Source organism: Pelophylax lessonae (assembly GCF_965119305.1).
Source record: "Pelophylax lessonae genome assembly, chromosome: 1".
NCBI classification, from domain to species: Eukaryota; Metazoa; Chordata; class Amphibia; order Anura; family Ranidae; genus Pelophylax; species Pelophylax lessonae.
The window spans coordinates 161,382,695-161,406,060 of NC_138768.1; the positions used below are offsets into that span (position 1 = coordinate 161,382,695).

Below are 23,366 nucleotides of genomic sequence, written 5' to 3' on the forward strand. Positions count from 1 at the left end.
AGAGCCATACAAAATGACCTCCAGCAGGCCCCTGGTGTGAATGTCTCTGACCAAACAATGAGCAACAGACTTCATGAGGGTGGCCTGAAGGCCCGACGTCCTCTAGTGGGCCCTGTGCTCACTGCTCGGAACTGTGGAGCTCGATTGGCATTTGCTATTGAACACCAAAATTTGGGGGTCCACCACTGGCGCCTTGTGCTTTTCACAGATGAGTGCAGGTTCACCCTAAGCACATGTGACAGATGTGAAAGGGTCTGGAGAAGCCATGGAGAATGTTATGTTGCCTGTAACATCGTTCAGCATGACTAGTTTGGTGATGGGTCAGGGATGGTCTAGGGAGGCATCTTTATGGAGAGATGCACAGACCCCTACAGACTAGACAATGGCACCCTGACTGCCATTGGGTATTGGGATGAAATCCTTGGACCCATTGTCAGACCCTACGCTGGTGCAGTGGGTCCTGGGTTCTTCCTGGTGCACGACAATGCCTGGCCTCATGTGGCAAGTGTATGCAGCTAGTTCCCCGAGGATGAAAGAATTTATACCATTGAATGGCCCCCATGCTTGCCTGACCTAAATCCAATAGAGCACCAGTGGGACATTATGTTTCGGTCCATCCGATGTCGCCAGGTTGCACCTCAGTCTGTTCAGAAGCTTAGTGATGCCTGGTCCAGATCTGGGACGAAATACCACAGGACACATTCTGTCCTCTCATTAGGAGCATGCCCCGACATTGTCAGGCATGCATATGAGCAAATGGGGGCCATACAAAGTACCATTTTGAGTTGCTGCAATTAAATTTCAGAAAAATGGACTAGCCTGCTGCATCATTTTTTTACTTCGAGAGTATAAATGCACCAAAACCTTTTTCATCATTTTGGACAGAGTGGAGGAAGACTAAAATTATTTTTAGCCTGAGGAATGAAGTAAAGTATCCTCAATAACATCAAAGAGAGCAGTAAAACTGTCAGAATAACTATTTTAATCTATTATTTACTTAGTCCAAAACTAAAGAAAAATATGTTTTGGCTAGAGATACACCTTAAGATTAGCCTTTCAGATATAGTGGCACTCATAGTTTCACTGTGCCTGCATGATAATGCTGTAATAATAGAATTCATCAACAGGTGGCTCCCTACCAAACAGAGACAGTGAATATGGAGGCCAGAATCAAGTGGGGTCCTTTTTATTTGTACTGGTACTAGTGATTTGGATTGTCTAGTAAATAAACTTTCAAATATTTTATTTCTGGTCATGCTTTCTAGAAGCATTCTTGCTCTTAAGCTCTAAGATAGCGATTTCTTGTCAATGTTTAGCATGTGAAGCACAAATATACAATAAATTAGATAATTAACAGCATCAGCTTAAATTAAACTGACAAAAAACACCAACTTTTACAACCCTGCATACAAGATATTAAGTCAATGCAAAACATGGAGCTGCAATTTTTATTGGGAAGATGTTAAAAAGTTAATGAAAAAGTATTACACATATAGACTGCAATGTGTTTAGAATGGGGATTTATGACGGGCTTATTACAGTGCTCTGCACTGGTCGGATTGCATAATAATAAATATGTATTAACTTCTGTACAGAGTAAGCACCTATAATAAACTCTCGGCTTTGTAATAAGCAAATATAAATGCTAGATTATCATAAATACCTGGCTCTACAGAGCAATTTGCTATCAGAATTTGTGATGTGTTATTTATGAAAATTGTCATCCGGAAAGGAAAAAAAACTGGATGTTTTTCCTGGGACTAGAAAATAATACTGCTGCACAGGAATCTATGATTTGTTGTGAATTTGCTCTATCTTCAAAAGATGGGAAAAAAATGAAATGCTCCAGAGATGAGCCCTCTCTATTTTTTTAATGAAAGGCTGTATAATATATTTTCAGTATGGTTGCTGCAGCTGTCAAGGAGAGAGTCTCGGCTCAGCTCCATTATGGGAGAAGCAATACCCCATCCTATGGCATTGAGTTCCACAGAGGGGCCAGCCCTGATTGACAGCTTGTCACTATGACGTCTTATTCCATCTCTGTTATGGAGAAAATTAATGTCACACCACCAGCCTTATGACTCGCTGTCATCTTAGAAGCGCTCACCTTTTATCAATGCTCTAAATAACATTTCAAGCCCATCGTCTCACAGTGGACAATCCGGTCAAGGGACATTAAATCGGATGACTGTGAAATGTCATAATAGAAATCGAATGCTAACAACTTCTTTTCTAAACTAGCTCCTACGGTTTTTAAACTGTGACAAGGGGAACCAAGGGTTCAGCACACCCGTTCTGAAAAGGTCAGACAATCTCTCTTGGTCTGCTAACCATTAGTGGACCTTTTCCTTCTTTTAGCAAAAAAAAGAAAAGCATTTGTAATCTTTTTAGGCAGTTTAACATTATCACTTCAAGATATAATGTCCCTTTAATGCGTAGGGCTCTGTCTTTGAGCCAGGAACAGGCTAAATAGCGTCTAATACTGTCATTTCCCAGGACTTTTTCGATCAGGATGTAGGGTCAGCTCATTAGATGTCTCATTTAAGAACATCTCATAGGTTTACGGATCCCGGTGAGTGAAATCGCACATAAATAAATTCTATTTTAGTCAGGGCATGATAATTTATAGAGGTTTTCATAAATGGCACATGGGGATGGAGGGAGAGGAGCAGATAAAACAGACAATCAATAGAAATGATGGCAATTGTGTAATTATTGTAAGAGGCTTAGCCATCTGTTTCTGCTCTTTAGTACAGTATGTATGGGTCATTGGCCAGAGGAAAAATACGGCAATTATAACACAGGCAGGCTTGCAGTACAAACATTTGTAACAAAGGTGTCCTGCCTGACCTGTACAAGTGTCTCTTAGCAAAAAGTTAAACCTATTTTTTGTAAGCTTCCCATTACTGATGTGTATGCATGGTGCACAGCATTCGGTCTACACATACAAAACAGCAGACGGCAAAATGTAAGACGAAAAGGAAAACAGGAATCAGCTTACATGTTCAATCTCTCTGCAATAACATAAGACAGACTCTACTTTCATTTGATGGTTGTTGAAAGTACTTTTTTATTCATTTTAATGTAGTGTTTCAGGACAACTAAAAGAAAAAAAAATCGCAGCTGTTTCTGACCTGCTTTTATTTACTTCTAGATTAAAGTATGGCATATCAAATACAGTGTTAATAATAGAGTATCATTATACTGCATCTGAATGGTTGTAAAGACCAAACTTTACTTCCCGGACGCACACAGAACAATAAAGATGTGGAAGTTCTCTATAATGCAACACAAAGTCAATTCGAAAGTTTTTATATAAGCTAGACAGATAATTTTAGGTGTTAAGTTAACCACTTGCGCCCCGCCCACCGCACATTTACTGCGGCACTCTGCCGATGCTGGGCAAAGCGACGTAACCCTACGTCGCTCGCTCAGGAGACTTTACGGGCGAGCGCGCTCCCGCCCCGCTTGTTACCTAGGGGGCACCAGCGCGTTATGAAAGGTCAACTTATACCATAACTTATACCATAACTTCTAGACTAAAATGTATATTTAAATGCTAGGTAAAAAGTGTTAGGTCCTCTGATTCCTCCTGTATAGAATTGTATTGTAATTATACTGTCTATCCTCATGCTGTAAAGCACTGTTGGCACTATATAAATCTTGAATAAAAAAAACTGTTTCTTAGCCTCACAAAGTACAGGTTCGCTTTAACCACTTCTGGACCAGAAGATTTTCCCCCTTAATGACCAGGCAATATTTTGCGATTCGGCACTGCGTTATTTTAACGGACAATTGCGCGGTCATGCGATAGTGTACCTAAATAAAATTGATGTCCTTCTTTTCCCACAAATAGAGCTTTCTTTTGGTGGTATTTGATCACCTCTGCAATTTTTATTTTTTGCGCTATAAACAAAAACACAGCCACAATTCTGGAAAAAAAAACTATATTTTTCACTTTCTGCTATATAACATTCTCAAAAAAAAAAATGTAAAAATCAAAATTTTTTAACATTTTAGGCCAATTTGTTTTCTGCTACATATTTTTGGTAAAAAAAATTGCAATAAGCGTATTTTGATTGGTTTTCGCAAAAGTTATCGCGTCTACTAACTACAGGAAAGATTTATGTCATTTTTATTGGTTTTTTTTTTACTAGTAATAGCGGCGATCTGCGATTTTCTGCAGGACTGCGACATTGCGGCGGACAGATCGGACCCCTATAAATATGCACTGTTACTGTAATTATGACACTGGCAGAGAAGGGGTTAACACTGTGGGTGATTAAGGGGGTAAATGTGAGCCTAGGGAAGTGATTCTAACTGGGGGGGGGGGCGTGGCTTGTGAAATGATCACAGGGACCTGTATTCCTATATAGCAGGATCACAGGGGCTCTGTGATCATTCCAGAGGGAAGAACGGTCAGCTGTGTTCACAACAGCCGACCGTTCTTCTCTCTCCGCGTGGAACGATCGCCGGTGTCAGGCAGCAATCGGAGCTGCCTGCCCTGTGCAACGGAGTCCCCGCTGCCGAGTGGGGGGGGAGGGCACTGCCAGCGGCGCGCACTCGCCCCCTAGCTGCAGGTGTGCGACCGATGTAGGTCTACGTCAGTTTGCGCAGGAGAGCCGCACTGTCACAGTAAATCGGCGGCGGGCGGGCAGTCGGGAACCGGTTAAAGTGCATCTATAAACCCAAATGTATTTTGTTATTTTTTGTAAAGTGTAGCTTTATCTCATTTACTAAGCTCTGGAACAACTGCACTTGCATAGGTTGAACTGGATGGACTGATGTCTTTTTTCAACCTCACAAGCTATGTAACTAATTAACTAAAATATCATATTTGACTTGCATTATTTGCTTTATCGGCTATTTTGTGTTAGAGTGATTTGCTGTGCTAATATGAATTTGATTCATGCCCCAGCTACCTCCTGTAACAGGGTGACCACGATGCCTTCCTAGCCTGCAATGGACAAAGGGGTTTATTTACTTAAGGCAAATCCACTCTGCACTACAAGTGCATGTAGAAGTGTAGTCGCTGTAGATCTGAGGGGGACGTGCAAGGAAAACAAAAAACAGCACTTTTGCTTGCTCATGATTGGATAATAGAAATCAGCAGAGCTTCCCCTTATTTCAGATCTTCCCCTCAGATCTACAGCGGCTGCACTTCCAAGTGCACTTGTAGTGCAAAGTGGATTTGCCCTTAGTAAATCAACCCCAATGTCTCTCACCACCACCCAACACTTATAATTGACAGCAGCTCCCATACATAGACACCCCTACAAGGGAGACTGAGAGACTCTGCATAGCAGATCAATGGGGTAGGTGGTCACCTCAACTCAAACACAATCCAAGATTAGCAATGACATACATTTAAAAAGACATCCTACACACAAAAAAAACATGATAATGAACTAAGAAACTATTTTAACAGTCCATCCTTATGTCTAAGGTATTACTATGAGCGTTGTTGTTTATACTCCGTCTAGGTCAAAAAATTTCAACTAAGTGTCAATCTGTAAGGTGACAGACTGTGGGGGTTGAAAGGCAAATAGACTGTGCACTTTTGAAAGTGCAGTTGCATTCTGCAAGTGCAGTTGTTCCAGAGCTTTAGTAAATGAGATAAAACTCCACTTTAAAAAAAAATAATCAATCACATGTAAAGAAAATAAAAAATAGCATTTTTTGCTTGCACATGATTGGATGATGGAAGCCAGCAGAGCTCTCCCTCGTATACTAAGCTCTGGAGCAACTGCAATTTCAAAAGTGTACAGTAGATTTTACTTTAGTAAATCAACCCCAGTGTTTGATAATGTTTAACTAGTACACATTTTAGCTCGGAAGGCCAAAGTCTGAGTACTAACTGCACAAAGGACAACATACCAATGTTCTTTCAGTAGTTTTCTGTTATTCTCTGTGGTCCCTGAAAAATTTAGTTAGCAACATCTCCAAAGACTAGCAGTGACTGTGCATTGACCTAACTGGGCATTATATAGTCCAGATGTAACTAGTAGCTTAAGCATACTTTATACTTAAAGCTGAACTCTAGGAAAATAGCTAAATGCCCAGATAAAAACACAGAATTAAAAAACTCCTAAATGTACGCACTAAAGTGAATGAGTAGGGAGCCATCTTCTAACATATTGCTCCGCACCCAAGGTGGCTACTGTTGTGCTGTCTTAGAGAACTCTAACTCCAATATTGTGCTCTTGGAATTTATTGTTATGTAATAAGTATATATTTATAAAACAAAGATTTTAAAGATATATACAGGTGCACCTATAAAATGTAGAATATCAAAAAAATATATATTTTTTTTCACTAATTCAATTCAAAAAGTGAAACTACTACAGTCCGGTCCATAAATATTGGGACATCAACACAATTCTAATCTTTTTGGCTCTATACACCACCGCAATGGATTTGAAATTAAACAAGCTGTGCTTTAACTGCAGACTTTCAGCTTTAATTTGAGGGTATTTACATCCAAATCAGGTGAACGGTGTAGGAATTACAAAAGTTTGTATATGTGCCTCCCACTTTTTAAGGGACTAAAAGTAATGGGACAATTGGCTGCTCAGCTGTTCCATGGCCAGGTGTGTGTTATTCCCTCATTATCCCATTTACAAGGAGCAGATAAAAGGTCCAGAGTTCATTTCAAGTGTGCTATTTGCATTTGGAATCTGTAGCTGTCAACTCTCCATATGAGATCCAAAGAGCTGTCACTATCAGTGAAGCAAGCATCATTAGGCTGAAAAAACAAAACAAACCCATCAGAGAGATAGCAAAAACATTAGGTGTGGCCAAATCGACTCTTTGGAACATCCTTAAAAATAAAGGAAGCACCGGTGAGCTCAGCAACACCAAAAGACCCGGAAGACCACGGAACACAACTGTGCTAGATGACCGGAAAATTCTTTCCCTGGTGAAGAAAACACCCTTCACAACAGTTGGCCAGATCAAGAACACTCTCCAGGAGGTAGGTGTATGTGTGTCAAAGTCAACAATCAAGAGAAGACTTCACCAGAGTGAACACAGAGGGTTCACCACAAGATGTAAACCATTGAGTCTCAAAAACAGGAAGGTAAGATTAGAGTTTGCCAAACAACATCTAAAAAAGCCTTCACAGTTCTGGAGCAACATCCTATGGACAGATGAGACCAAGATCAACTTGTACCAGAGTGATGGGAAAAGAAGAGTATGGAGAAGGAAAGGAACTGCTCATGATCCAAAGCATACCACCTCATCAGTGAAGCATGGTGGTGGTAGTGTCATGGCGTGGGAATGTATGGCTGCCAATGGAACTGGTTCTCTTGTATTTATTGATGATGTGACTGCTGACAAAAGCAGCAGGATGAATTATGAAGTGTTTCAGGCAATATTATCTGCTAATATTCAGCCAAATGCTTCAGAACTCACTGGACGGCGCTTCACAGTGCAGATGGACAATGACCCAAAGCATACTGATAAAGCAACCAAAGGGTTTTTTAAGGGAAAGAAGTGAAATGTTACGCAATGGCCAAGTCAATCACCTGACCTAAATCCGATTGACCATGCATTTCACTTGCTGAAGACAAAACTGAAGGGAAAATGCCCCAAGAACAAGAAGGAACTGAAGACAGTTGCAGTAGAGTCCTGGCAGAGCATCACCAGGGATGAAACCCAGCGTCTGGTGATGTCTATGCATTCCAGACTTCAGGCTGTAATTGACTGCAAAGGATTTGCAACCAAGTATTAAAAAGTGAAAGTTTGATTGATGATTGGTAATCTGTCTCAATCCTTTTGGTCCCTTAAAAAGTGGGAGGCACATATACAAACTGTTGTAATTCCTACACCGTTCACCTGATTTGGATGTAAATACCCTCAAATTAAAGCTGAAAGTGTGCAGTTAAAGCACAGCTTGTTTGTTTCATTTCAAATCCATCGTGGTGGTGTATAGAGCCAAAAAGATTAGAATTGTGTCGATGTCCCAATATTTATGGACCTGACTGTATATTTTATATAGATGCATTACACAGAGTGATTCATTTCAAGCATTTCTTTCTTTCAGTTTTGATGATTATGGCTTACAGCTAGTGAAAACACACAATTCAGTATCTCAAAAAATGTGAATATTACATAGGACCAATATAAAAAAAGGTTTTTTTAATACAGAAATGTTGGCTTACTGAAAAAATAGGTCCATGTACAGTATAGTATGCACTCAATACTTGGTCAGGCCTTCTTTTGCATGTATTACTGCATCAATGAGGCATGGTATGGAAGCAATCACCCTGTGGCACTGCTAATGTGTTAATGGAAGCCCAGGTTTTTTTGATAGCAGCCATGTTTGCATTATTGGGTCTGGTGTCTCTCATCTTTCTCTTGACAATACCCCACAAATTCTCTATAGGGTTTAGATGGTCAATCAAGCACAGTGATACCATGATCGTTAAACCAGGTATTGGTACTTTTGGCAGTGTGGGCAGGTGCCAAGCCCTGTTGGAAAATGAAATCAGCATCTCTATATAGCTGGTCAGCAGAGGAAAGCATGAAGTGCTCTAGAATTTCCTGGTAGAGGGCTGAACTGACTTTGGACTTGATAAAACACAGTGGACCTATACCAGCAGATGACATTGCTCCCCAAATCATCACTGACTGTGGGAACTTCACCCTGGACCTCATGCAACTTGTATCCTGTGCCTCTCCACTCTTCCCCTGGACTCTGGGACCTTGATTTCCAAATGAAATGCAAAATTTACTTTCATCTGAAAAGAGGACTTTGGACCACTGAGCAACAGTCCAGTCCTTTTTCTCCTTAGCCCAGATTAGATGCTTCTGACATCTCTGGTTCAGGAGTGGCTTGACACAAGGAATGCAACAGTTATAGCCCGTGTCCTGGATATGGTGGCTCTTGAAGCACTGACACCAGTCGTAGTCCACTCCTTGTGAATCTCTCCCAAAATCTTGAATGGCCTTTGCTCCACAATTCTCTCAAGGCTCCAGTTATCCATATTGCTTGTACACCTTTTTCTACCACACTTTTTCCTTACACTCAACTTTCCATTAACCACTTCTGGTCCAGAAGGTTTTACCCCCCTTAATGAACAGGCCATTTTTTGAGATACGGCACTGCGTTACTTTAACTGACAATTGCACAGTCATGCAAAGCTGTACTCAAATAAAATTGATGTCCTTTTTCACCCACAAATAGAGCTTTCTCCTAGTGGTATTTGATCACCTCTACGTTTTTTTTTTTTTTTTTTTGTGCTATAAACAAGAATTGAGCGACAATTCTGAAAAAAAAAAAAAAAAAACAATATTTTTTACTTTCATAAATAAAACACAGCCAAAAAATAAATATATATATATATATATTTATCATTTTAGGCCAATATGTATTCTGCTACATATTTTTTGGGGAAAAAAAAGTGTATATTTATTGTTTTTCGCAAAAGTTATTATGTCTACAAACTAGGGGATAGATTTATGGCATTTTTAATCATTTATTTATTTTACTAGTAATGGCAGTGATCAGCTGCGTGGGGGATGTACTCACTAGATGAACATAGAGATCTGTGTTCCTGAATAGCAGGAACACAGGATCCCTGTGTTCATCTGTGACAGAACGACGACCTGTAAAATAAAATGTGAACACATTAAAAAAACGCTAGAATCATATGAAATATACAAAAGTTCAAATAAACTGATGTAATCAATAATAGAAAGTGCTCTTGTGCTCCAAGTGCTCTTCCTAAAAGTGCTGAAATGCTCCACATGAATTAATGCCGTGATGTGAAACACACCTCCTTTGCGTCCCTCCTTAACAGAAGCAATGGACCCCTTGCTTTTCAGTCTGGGAGTCAAACAGGCTTGGTTTAAATAAGACTGATGGGTCACACGGAACAGATCAAGGACTCCCCAGTAGCCTCTTAGATGTTTCAAATAATCCTCAAGTGCAGAACAAAGAGAAGGAGTCAATAGTGAAGTACCGCAAGGTTGCAGTTTAATTGCACAGTAAAAACATACTTACAGGACAAAAGATAAAAATGAGCAGGTAAATTGCAAAATGCTTCTGCAAAAGCTGTAACCATCATGTATTCCACGGCAACCAGAAGTGACGCTGTTAAAACTCGGAACCAGAAATTACGTCAACACATTTAGCCCTCTCACAGGGAGTCATCAAGGACCTCATTTCCAGGAAACCCAGACCTCAATTTATCCAAAGAGGAGCCACCTCCTCCTTGGTGACTGATCAAATTACATGACGGCCATTTTAGATGTAAATCTTAGATACCATTTTTTGTAATGTACCAATAAAAACACTTATTAATCAAGGATAAAAAAGTCCCCAACAATGTCACTTCCAGATAAATGCACATAACATTAGGAAACTTTATTATCAAAGTAGAAAATAAAAACAAAAAACTTCACTAAAAACAATGAATGCCTGCTGTACTGTCCCGTCTGAACACAGAGCCCAGAAGCGATGCAAACTGTGGTGATGGCTGCACTACACAGAGAGAGAGGAACTGACGTTGTTCCTCCCTCTCTGTGACTCTGGAAACCGGATTTAGTCACTTCTGGTTTTGTCTCTTTGTTTACCTGGCCATTAGTGATCAGAAAAGCAGACAATCAGATTGATCTGTGTCTGATTGGCTGCACTCGAGGCCAGAGTAGAGATGTAGGGTCTAAAAGACCCTAGATCTCTCCATAAAGAGGACCTGTCTCGGCCCATGCTGTGTCAAAAGGAATGTTATTCATCCCTTGAAATAGCAAAAATGTTAATACTAAAAAGCTTATGCGCAAATGCAAACGCATAGGTAAGTCCAACACGTATATGTAAACAGTGATCACATCACACTTGTGTGGTATCGTCACGAACATCAGAGCTAGAGCAATAATTCTAGTGCCAAACCTCCTGTGTAACTCTTAACTGGTAACCTGTAAAGGAGTTTAAAACGTCATCTTAAGTATCGTAGTTTGGCACCATTCCACAGGCATACGCAATTTTAAAGGGTGACATGTTCGGTATCCATTCATTTGCATAGAAATCATCTTTATATTTTAACAAAAAATTGGGAATTAGAATGTGCTTGTGTGCAATAAAATTAATTAAACTGTATTTAAAAAAAAACTGCGTTTGAAAAACCGCTACCCATCATCTTACTCCATAGGGCCTCTACTAAAAAAAAAAATATATATATATATATATTTATATATATATATATAATGTTTGGGGGTTCTAAGTAATTTTTTAGCAAAAAAATATAGATTTTTACATGTAGGTGAGAAGTGTCAGAATTGGCCTAGTAGGGAAGTTGTTAATATGAATGGTGGAAAAAGGGGAAGGGATTTTCTTTGAGGCTGAGGCTGGTGCCTCCAGCGATCAAGACATATCTTGTGAACAGTTAACATTTTAGTTGAAGCTCAGTAGCATAGACATTTATATTTATCTTCGGGAAATTTGTTATATCTGGAAAATTAAAGTAAACCTTTCCCAAGCCTAGACAATTCAATACAATGAAAAATGTAGAAGTGAATACCATCTTTAAAAAAACACTTGTGAAACCATTAGTGGATTTGGTAATATAAGCAGCTGAAATAATGTGCAAATCTTCACTGTTCATGTAAAAGTTGAGCTTGGCCCAATCTCCTTCTGCTTCTTAAATCTTTCAATTGGTTGGGCTCTATATAAAGGCTTTAGAGGTGAAAGGCGTTGTAAGAAACATGATATTTGCAGGAAAAGTGGAGATATGCATAAAACGTTAGCTGTTTATATCTCTACATCTAATGACGGTTCACAAATCTAATTTTCACAAAAAGTTTTGATTAGGGTTTTATTTTTTCATAGGCTCAGTTTGATTCGCCCAGATTTATCATTGGTTTACATTAACACTTGAAATTTTGAAGGAAGATTTACAGAAAAAGACAACATTAACAGTTAGAATCTGAGCAGCGTTAAAAAAAAAACAGCACATCCAGTTCTGATTGGGTGATTTATTTCCATTAATGCCACTGACAGATATGTATCTTGACGTTTCCTGTAAATACGAACATTGCTCCACCCCCTACAAAGCCTTCCTTCTAGTCAGTGAGGTTACCCATCACATCAAAGGACCAATGAGGAGGCTTGGAAGGTGGGGTGGGCAAGAGAATGCTTGACAGTTTAAAACTATTAAAGCTGCATCAATCTGTGCCTCTACTACCAATTTGGACCTACTACCCATTTGGACATATGATTTTTGCTGCAGGTGATCTTTGTTGTTGCATTTTTTTTGTCATCATTTGCTTAGTTTGACTTCCCTAACTGGTCTGTATTGTAGTTTTTCAGGTAACAAAAATGTAAGGCTCAAGCCCTTCTGTTTCAAATTCACAAATTCTACCCCTCCAAATAACACCTATAGAAATAATTTCCCACTATTCCCCAACACTTTATGTAAAGGCTGCTACCTCTGTTTACATCAGCCAAACCTGCTGAGAATGTAGAGCCTCCAATTGTTTAAATAAATATATATATATATATATATATATATATATATATATATATATATATATATATATATATATAAAACATATGTTAGTCTTCATTGAAGGCTTTGTTTCAAAAGAAGGGTTTATTGAATTGTGTGCAGCAACCTAACCTCTAACTTGTCTAACTATTACCTTAAAATGGAACTTTACCCAAAAGGGGAAATTCTGCTCTTCCTCCTTCTCCAGGTACCTGATTTTGACAAGTACCCTCTCCCCCACTTCCTGTCAGATCGTCGCTGGGATCTGAGCAGAAGTTCAGCTCCCCTCCTTCCCCCATAGCCTTCTGGGACACAACACATGTCCCAGAAAACTGCAGGACCAGTCAGAAAATGCAGCGCAACGTGCGCTTGCACAGTTGTAAGCCGGCTGTAAAGCTGCAAGGCTTCACTGCCAGTTTGCCTTAGTGAAGACGCCAGCTCCTGCACCCGAGGCCACTTGAAGAATCGGCTCAGGGAAGGATATCACTGGGTCCAGGGGCAAGTAAGTGTTCTTATGTTAAAAATCAGCAGCTACAGTATTTGTAGCTGCTGACTTTTAATTGTTTTGAAGGAGACTGGAGCTCCTCTTTAACTGTTAACCCTAGCCCTCAGTTAACTATTTCTGTAATATGAAGCTTGCAAACTTGCTGTGGGATTATACTGCAGGCTCTATAATTTATATGTACTTATAGAGCATGTCCATACATGAATTCAAATAAAGAGTTTTTTTAAGGCATTATAAATCATCCTACCTGCACCCTGTGCTTTTCAACTGCATAAGATGTCCATTAATCATGTAGTTTCATGGTGTCATCTGTTGCCTTGTGCATACAGCCCATACTATCTTCACATTCCTTGGTTAGCAGTTTCTGCGTCTGTTCAAACACGAGGCATGCAACATAGCACTGCATAGGTTAATGCATGATATCTGTCTGTAGTCTGAGAACTAACATATCCTGTGAACAAACTATATATCCCACAATGCCTGCTTCTCTTAGTCTAGTGTCCTGCAGGTGGCAGCTGCATGGCAATTAGATTTGATACAGACACAAGCAGGCAAGGCAATAAAGAGAAGAAATGTGTTTCATCACATTAGCACTCCCACATTGCATGATGTAACACAGAGGAAATGGCGAGACATAGATTGTGACCCAGAACAAGAAGTTTCCTGTCCCATTAGTGAATAGGGACAAGCTAGGTAAAAAAACATATGGACATAGGGGAATTGATCAGCCATGACACTACAAACTGCAGTCACAACACGTGAGCCCATCATTACATGGTAAGGCTCCATGTACACGGGACGTTAGAAAAAATGTACTGCAAAGCTAGTTCTGACGCCGGGAAAAAGAAGCTGTTAAACGTGCTTTCAGTAGCTTTTTCCATTGGCGTTATTGCACGTTTGGCCACGTTGCTTTTAGCAGCGTTTTTTCTGCCTCCATTCAAAATCAATGGTTCCCTATGGGAGCCTATTGATTTGAATGGAAGTTGCACCGCAAGTCGGATCATCCTGATCCGACTTGCGGTGCGACTTGCGCTGTGAGAATCTTGAGGGGGAACTCCACGCCAAAAATGGGAAAAAAACTGCGTGGGGGTGCCCCCCAGGTTCCAAACCAGGCCCTTCGGGTCTGGTATGGAATTTGAGGGTAGCGCCACGCCAAAAAAATGGTGTGGGGTCCCCCCCAAAATCCATACCAGACCCTTATCCGAGCACGCAGCCCGGTAGGGCAGGAAGGGGGAGGGGACGAGCGAGCGGCCCCACCCCCCCTGGACCATACCAGGCCACATGACCTCAACATGGGGGTTGTTGGTGCTTTGGGGCAGGGGGAGCTCTGCGCCCCCCACCTCAAAGCACCTTGCCCCCATGTTGATGGGGACAAGGGCCTCATCCCCACAACTCTGGCCGGTGGTTGTGGGGGTCTGCGGGCAGGGGGCTCATCGGAATCTGGAAGCCCCCTTTAACAAGTGTGCCCCCCAGATCCAGGACCCCCTCCATATGTGAATGGGTATGGGGTGCACTGTACCCCTACCCATTCACCCCATAAAAGGCAGTGTATGTAAATAACGACAGGAGTTGTTTTGGAAAGTTTATTAAAAATCTTCATCCGGACTTCTCCGCTCTGGTCTTCTCCCTCTCCGCTCTTCTTGTCTTCTGCTCTTTTGCTGTCCGCTCTTCTGCTGTCCAATCTTCTGCTCTTTTGCCCTCGGCTCTTCTTCTTCCTCCGGTCCTCCTCAGACGATGTCTCTGGTGATTATGCCGGTCTCCGGTGTCTGCAGCTTGTTATATAGCTGGGGCTACCCTCAAATTCCATACCAGACCCGAAGGACCTGGTCTGGAACCTGGGGGGGACCCCCACGCAGTTTTTTTTCCCATTTTTGGCGTGGAGTTCCCCCTCAAGATTCTCACAGCGCAAGTTGCACCGCAAGTCGGATCATCCTGATCCGACTTGCGGTGCGACTTCCATTCAAATCAATAGGTTCCCATAGGGAATCATTGATTTTGAATGGAAGAGAAAAAAAAACGTATAACGTGGCTGAACATACTTCATCACGTTCGGCCCCGTTCGGTCCCGTTTTTGCATTTGAAACGTCGGGAAACACACGTTCAAACGCAAATAATTGCGTTCCAAAAAACGTCCCTGAACTCAACTGCCTGCAAATGACTGTAAATGACCATGTGTACATGGACAGATAAGATAACATGCAGGTGGGTTCAGGGGCTTCTGAAAAAAACGCCCAACTGCTCCTAAACGGCCATTTACAACGTCCCGTGTACATGGAGCCTAAGGCAAACAAACGCCACAAGGAAAATAACTACACTAATAAGTATTGAAAACAACAAAACTATTTAAAAGTCTGAAAAGCCTTTAAAATGTATCACAAGCCAAAATATTTTTTCCTAGTTTTTTTCCCCAGTTTTGGCGAAAGTAAAGAAGTGTTACTATGAAGACACAGACCACAATAAAAACCCTACAGAGTAAACTAGCACATGTACAGTGCGTAATGCACTCTTCATCTAGGAGCCTATAAAATACAATAAAACACTATTAGGGCATATTTATGGTCAAAATATAAAATCATATATTTATTCCACATTGTTTTTCATTTTTTTATCGAGCAAAAATAATTGAGTACTGTCCATGGTACTTTTTTATTTGCAATAACATTCAAATGTTCTTCTTGGACCTTTAAGGAGGGGGTACACCCTGAAAGCTTGCCTTAAAATTTTGGATAGTAGTGTAAAAAAAAGTATCACAAACAGTACTACACTGTGCACTAAATTGGCTACAATCACCTCAAGAATTATTTGTAGCCTACCTATTAATCTTAAAGATCTTGAAGGTTGTAAACTTACTTACTGTGAATTTTCCCACACACTTACTTCCTTAAATGTTGCGATACCTATTCACTATGCCCTGTAATCAGGCACTGCTGTGTTAAAGAATTCACAAAGCCTAACTTCTGAACTACAGAGGCAATGAGAGGAGTGACTTCAGGAGGTGGAATCAGAAGAGCAATCACAGTTTGCAGGCAGCAATGTAGCACAGTATATGTAGTTCTTAGAATCTTACAGTAAATAGTAGGGGAGAAGCTGCAAAGCATGCAGGGAATCCAGGAATGAGATGGTCAGATGACAGGCAGACTCACAACAGGAAAATTTTTCAAGTAAGCTTAAATTGAATTGTCAAACATAACTCTTGTTTGTATTGCTATTACAATGCTGATGTTAAAAAAAATATGGAAGCTGTGACCATTGATTTCCTTTAAATTTGCATCCAGTGCTAAAACATACCTAGACTTCTCTATACTTGAAGACATTGCTCAGGCATAGACCAGTTAATATTATACACATATATTTATCCTCTCCCACGAGTTGTCAGGAAAATCCAGGCAGAAGACAGGTAGGAGAAAGCTGCCCCAGGCCTCTACTTAAACATTACTGGTTTACACGCTAATGTAGACTTCATATAATAGCATATAGTCATAATGTAGTAGCTGAACCTACATTGCTTCAGTAAATTGCTTTCTAATAATACACTGACATCAAAACCACACAGAAGAAGCCAGAAAGTACTGAAAACATCTTCATCATAGTGATAGGTCTACATCTCACATACATAAGACCCCTTATAAAGATTACTTGAATCTGTGATCTGCACAATGGAATCCATTACAGAATGAGTTTTAATAGAGGTGGTCATTGTGAAAACAATATTGTTGTAGTAAATGTCTTGCTCAAATGTTGGTTAATAGCTGAGATGTACATAGTACTGTTCATTTGCTAAAAATTGGAATGGTTAAATTACTGAATATGTTACCATTGGAAATATTTTGCTAATTTCTGGTACTTGTGAAGGTAAATTTTACACAAACACCAATAAACTCAATCCACAATGAAAATACATTTGGCTGGACTTCCACTTAAATGTGTTTCTTATTTTTATTCAAAAATGTCCTTGTGTTCACTCAAAACTAAATATAAAATCCAGCATGGAGAAAAACCATCCTTAGGAAAAAAACAGTAAATAACGATTACACTGTAATATGAAATTTAGGGTTTTGTACACTTGCATGACAAAGATGTATTATATTCTAGGTGTAAATTTAAAGCATAGATGTAGATCTTCCTGTTTTCCTAATGAATAAACAACAGGGTATATTTAATATTATAATGTGGAGCACAAAGACATCTTGTTGTCCAAAAAAAAAACTAGCCTAGTCTGTCAACATAAATTTCTGCTTGCCCGTAATAGATTACACTATACTGATTTTTTTTGCACTAGGTTTTTTTAAAAATAGTCTGCCCACCCAAGATCATAAAAAGACCCATCATCTTCATCTGAGTGGCCATTCTTACTGTCACAGTAATGTTACATTACAGAAAGTACAGTAAAAGAAATGAGTATTGTGTTTTTGACATGAGAAGATTGGCACACCATGACTGGAGACAGGATGAACAGAGAGCTCCAAAGAAATACCTAGCCATGGGAATCCTCAGAAGATATTAGAAACCAGCATGTAAAAACATAAAAAGCTGACTGGGTGGCCTAGGTTGAATGAGCACTGACAGAATAAGTAAGAGAACCTAAAAAAATGAAAAGAAATATACATTTCTCTAAACATGGTGATATTCCGTTCAGACATTGATCTTATCGCAGTATTTACACTGATATCCTCATTTTTGAGATTCGTAAAATAAAAATGATCATACATGATGGGGGGGTTAAAAATATGCAGTGGATTTAGTTGCTTGTCAGTCTTTAATGGGGCAGGCAGATAATTAATTCAGCTAAGGTTTACACTGGTTCTACAGTTGGCAGCAGTAGCATTTCCCAGTACTTGTGTATCCCTGGCTGTCTTCCTCTTTAGGGCTTGGGTGCCACACAGCCTGGGAAATTGATGTTTATTGGCTGCACTGGTGGCAGACCTAAGCCCCACCTCCTACTGTGAGCAGGAGAGAGAAATTGAGTGCAGCTCAGAGAGGGGGTATGTGATTGAAAGTATCAGTTGCCTTGGAACTTAGTCCTCTCTATGGGTGTGAGACAGTCGCCCAGGGAAGACGCTTACAGCAAGAGACCAAGAGTCTGAGACAGCCTTCTAAGTAGCCGAGAAGAAGGGATCCCTGCATAATTACAAGGATACGAAAGATGACTGATGGTGGGCACAGAGGGTAAGGGGACCTATCTGAAGCAACAGAGAGGGAAACACACGAGCTACTGGGGAGACCCAGATATAGTGGCCTACATCCCATACTGTCCTTTACAGACCTGTATGGATCACCATGGAGAGAGCATTCCGTGTGGACTCCCAGAGACCCTTTTTACTGTTGGTTAAGAGAACAAACACCAACCAAAGCTCAATTATTGCCATTGATATGTTGGAGTATTGTTGGTTCCAGTTACAGGGCAGGTCATCAATGGAAATGGAAGGAGAGGTCAACATTTCCATTATCTCCTGTGGGCGGGGGGACTAGAGCTACACTATATAGAATGAAAATATCTTTCTACCTGGTCTAGAAATAATAATAGTGTATGTAAGCCAAAACTTTCTGTTTGACCTTAGTAGACAAGGGTTAAAACTTCTGTCAAAGTAATTCATACTTTCCCTGTCCTGCTGGAAGGAATTTCCCTTCACTTCCTGTCCTAGAGATTCAACAGAAAACTGGTATAAATCTCTCCAAAGTTACCGGAATTCCCATCTTTGAGAGCTATCATCAGAACATGTGTGCCCATTGGAGAATTTCCCCTTACTTTTTGCTCTGATGAATATTTGGATTTCCCTTCATTTTTCTTACAATAATCACCAGGTCAAATCGAGGGGTGAATTCTGCCAACAGGGACACAGATGGCAATAAAAACTTGACAAAGGGTCTTACCCTTTCACATTCTAATCTACAATTAAAATAATATTTGCCCTTACATACACTTTCATTACGAAGAGTCAGAAGTTGAATAAGTTATTTTTTTTAAGCATTAGAAAATACAATACAGAAAGTATTGCTGTAAGTTGTAATATGCATCAACCTGAGAATCAAACTTTGAACTAGCAATGAAAATGTCAGCTTTCACACTGAGCACCACCTCTAGACGGCAGCAGGTAATGACACTGCACCCTTGCCTCACGATAACCTGCTGAGCAAGCTTTAGGCTGCGCGTGTCTTGTTCCCGTATCTTGCCTCTTCACTTGTGCCACTCTCCACTGTGTAAGGAGTTTCATATGGCACAAGGCCAAGGGCGTTAAAGCCTTCTAGCCATGATTTCTGTCATAATATTGCAGCTTCAACTATCTAAATACACCACTTTCAGTCTCCATTAGTTTCCTGAATAAAAGGTTTTGTTTAGCCGTGCTAAGTCACCTCTATTAAAGTGTGTTTATGATAACGCTATTGGAGTATAAGTTGTTCGAGCATTAGCAGACAGCTGATTCAGTGGAGATAGCCTGAATAAATTTACCAAGGTGCACATCCAGCTAATCTGTTTGAAGAATATTGTACGGCATTAGTACCAGCACTTCATGTTATCTGCGCTGACTGATAAGGCACATCTTTATTAAATTCAGTTATTGAAAGGATTCCAGTCAGGGAGTAGAAATATTTTATAATCTGGGAGAAAAAAAAAAATTAAGCATCTCTTTGTTAGGCAGAGTTTGGTTTAATGGCTGAGTGTCTAGAGAAGGCTTCTAAACACCTGCAGTACTGTACAATAAAAGCTTTGTGATATTAACTGGAAATAGCTTTTTCTCCACTCTTACAAGCCGACTTTTAGCGATAGTCTTTGCAGCCAAACACTAGTGTTAGAGCTCCACTTGCTGTCTGTCTGCTGGAAGTGCTCACCTCTACTTTTCCGTGCTCCTTCTCTAAAGGGAATTATGTCATGAAATTGCTGATATAAAAAAGGCCTAAAACAAGTATTGGGCGAATTTTGTTCCCGTGCTTGAAATTAATATTGCAGAAATGTCCAATTATGCTTTGTCAATGAACGTACAAATAAACATACCAATACAACCACAGACATAGTGTGGTGTCAATTATTTTATATATCCTATATAAATTACCTCTAAGGCTTCATAGTGTTTTTTTAAGCTCCTAGAAGCTGTTATTAGCATTTTTTCTGCTCCTAGAAGATAAATAGTGTTACCCTATGTGTCCATGCACACTACTTTAGGCTTTTAGTATTTTTTGAGTTTCAGCATCTCGGAGCAGAAAGAAAAATGTGTTTGTAAAGTTTCTTGGAGCGTTTTTCCAGCAGAAAAAAAAAAAAAGGTGTATGCTCCTAAAGGCTCTTCAAGGGGAGAGAACCACAAGCGCCAATCTGTGTAGCATAAAAGTACTTTAATATGGGATAAAAGCAATGTTACTCACAAGAGTAGCATAAATACAGGCTTTTATCCCATATTAACATTGCTTTTATCCCATATTAAAGTATTAATAATTATATTAAGCAATATTATATAATATAATATAAGCAATCATATTGCTTTTATTCCATATTAACATTGCTTTCATCCCATATTAACATTGCTTTTATCCCATATTAAAGTATTAATAATTATATTAAGCAATATTATATAATATAATATAAGCAATCATGTTGCTTTTATCCCATATTAAAGTATTAATAACTATATTAAGCAATATTATATAATATCATATAAGCAATCATATTGCTTTTATCCCATATTAAAGTACTTTTATGCTACACTCAGATTGGCGCTTGTGGTTCTCTCCCCTTGTGTTTCATGACAGAGCTGCTTCTCTCTCTACTGCCAGCAGCCATCTCAGTGGACAGAACTTTTATTGGAACTTTTAACGCCCCCGACCCCCCAGCTTAGTAAGGACTGCCTGAGCAATAGTGGTGATCTGGTTGCGCCATTGCTGGGATAAAAGCAATGTTACTCACAAGAGTAGCGTAAATACAGGCAGTGAGTAACATTGCTTTTATCCCATATTAAAGTACTTTTATGCTACACTCAGATTGGCGCTTGTGGTTCTCTCCCCTTGTGTTTCATGACAGAGCCGCTTCTCTCTCTACTGCCAGCAGCCATCTCAGTGGACAGAACTTTTATTGGAACTTTTAACACCCCCAGCCCAGTAAGGACTGCCTGAGCAATACTGGTGGTCTGGTTGCACCATTACCCCCTATTCGTTCCTAAAGGCTCCTAACTGCTTCTAAATGCTACTAAAAAGCTACTAACAGCTTTTTTTTTTCTTCATGTACTGCAAAAACGCTAATAAAATGCTAATGCTCCCAAAAGCTTCTAAAAGTTACTAAAATTCTACTAGAAGCTGGCACAATAATGCTATTATCAGCATTTTTTTCTAGCTTTTTGTTGAGCTTATAAAAAAGGATGGTGTGCATGGAGCCTAAATCTGAGTTTGACCCGAGCTGGGTACCTGCTTCTTACAGCTAAATTGAATATTAAAACATATTCTATAAACATATAATATTTATTATTGCAAATGTTTCTGAGTGATACCTTTTGGTTCACTTTTAGTAAAATATTTGCATGTATTGTGAGTTAATGGTTGCTGTAGATCGATCGATAGATAGATATCGATCTACAGCAATAGATAGATAGATAGATAGATAGATAGATAGATAGATAGATAGATAGATAGATAGATAGATAGATAGATAGATAGATAGATAGATAGATAGATAGATAGATAGATAGATAGATAGATAGATAGATAGATAGATAGATAGATAGATAGATAGATAAAAAAAGGAAATACACACAAATACACAAGATTTTTACAGGTTGGGACAGGTTAATAAACATGATATACTGATAAATGATTTTGTTTATAAGACTTTGGACATTATTCGCACCAAAAGTATGTGTAAATGTGACTGTATCATGTGCATTATTTATTATATTTAACATATTTTCAAACACGAAAATCATATAAAACACTGCTATACAAGAAAAAAATAATACAAAATAAAAAAATAAAGCATGGCAATGTACTTCTAATATTACAAATACCCCACATTATTATTATTATGATATTAACAGGAACTTATGTTTTTATTTTCTGAATAAGTTGAATTCTGAATAATGATTTCCAAATGCACACAGTTTATAAAAGAAATAGCTGTATATACTGCTGTAGTACGTATGGTACTAAGTGATGCTACTCACTATACTTTAACTTTAATCATCTAAAATATTAATGTAATTTCCCTCGGCAGTGGGGTTTAATAGCCTGAATTTAAAGCTTTAATCATGGCCATTCAGACAGTATTTTGTGTAGATTTGGAAATACAGGGTACTGCACTTACTAAACCGCTACACATAGCCACAATTAATTCTAGTCTCTGCTAACTGTGATCGTTCTGTTTTTAGTAGCCACTAAAGCACCACCTGATAGACATCTAATTGGTATTACGTACATATCTCCGCAGAATCTCCTCACGCTCTTTTTGATCTTCTAAGCAGCTGACATGGAGGTCAGAGACGCTGATGGCAGATGAGGCTGTCAGAGTCACCAGCAGAACCAGGCAACCTTCCCCTTCTTCCAAATTCAGCTTCAGCTTGTGAGTTTGCTCTTTGCTTAAGGCCGACAGGTCAATCTGGCACCTAGAAGCAAAAATTTTCGAAATCAGCAAGTGTCTCTCTTCACCAAATAAAATAAGATGGGCCTAACATAGCCCATATAAAAGCCAACATACAACACATCAGATGGGGGATCTGCATAGTTGTGATCTGCTACCCTGAGTCAGAAAGTTGCATTTAAATAGTAATACTGCATAAGCCCAGCAGTTACATAGCTCAGTCAACCATGTAGAAGAAAAGAAATTGAAAAAACCTATTCATTTCAGAGAAAGAAGATCATACGGCGAGGTGTTTGCTCATTTCTGTTACACATAATGAAGGGGCTGGTTCATTCTGTAACAAACTCTGCTCTGTGTGCTCTAAAATGTCTGCAATGTATTTCAGGTGTAAAGATCTGCTTATTCAGTAAAGCTGTGCAAAGAACAATACAGTAAACCCCCCTCCATTGCGGGGGTTACGTTACGGACCTAGCCGCGAAAAGTGAAAATCCGCAAAATAGAAAAACCCTATTAAAATACATTGTAGGCATGTTTTTTTTACTGTCACTGTACGTGTAAAAGCATTTTAAGGTCTTTAAACACACTTTTAAAACAATAGAAACTCATTTAAACACATAAAAGATACTGAGAGACATAGCAAGAGCTATGGAAAACACAAAAATATTTCATTTTTAATGATTTATATAGTAAAATAACATTACAAAAAAGCCCGCAATATACCGGGACCGCAAAAACTGAACCACGATGGAGCGGGGGTTTACTGTATTATATTTTGCAGCCAAATTAGGATAAATGGCAACATGTCCCCATCCAGAAAAACTTG

The 23,366-nt window shown here is 39.4% G+C and overlaps 1 protein-coding gene across 6 annotated transcripts in view; it reads right to left on the reverse strand.

Annotated features, from left to right (window-relative positions):
• MCTP1 (multiple C2 and transmembrane domain containing 1) overlaps nt 1–23,366 on the reverse strand; it is a 1,122,980-nt gene that overhangs the window by 505,450 nt on the left and 594,164 nt on the right. For all 6 annotated transcript variants that reach the window (XM_082247658.1, XM_082247657.1, XM_082247659.1 and 3 more), the window contains one exon: nt 22,382–22,568. In XM_082247658.1, coding sequence (XP_082103784.1) covers nt 22,382–22,568 — 187 coding nt within the window. The remainder of the gene's footprint in view (nt 1–22,381; nt 22,569–23,366) is intronic.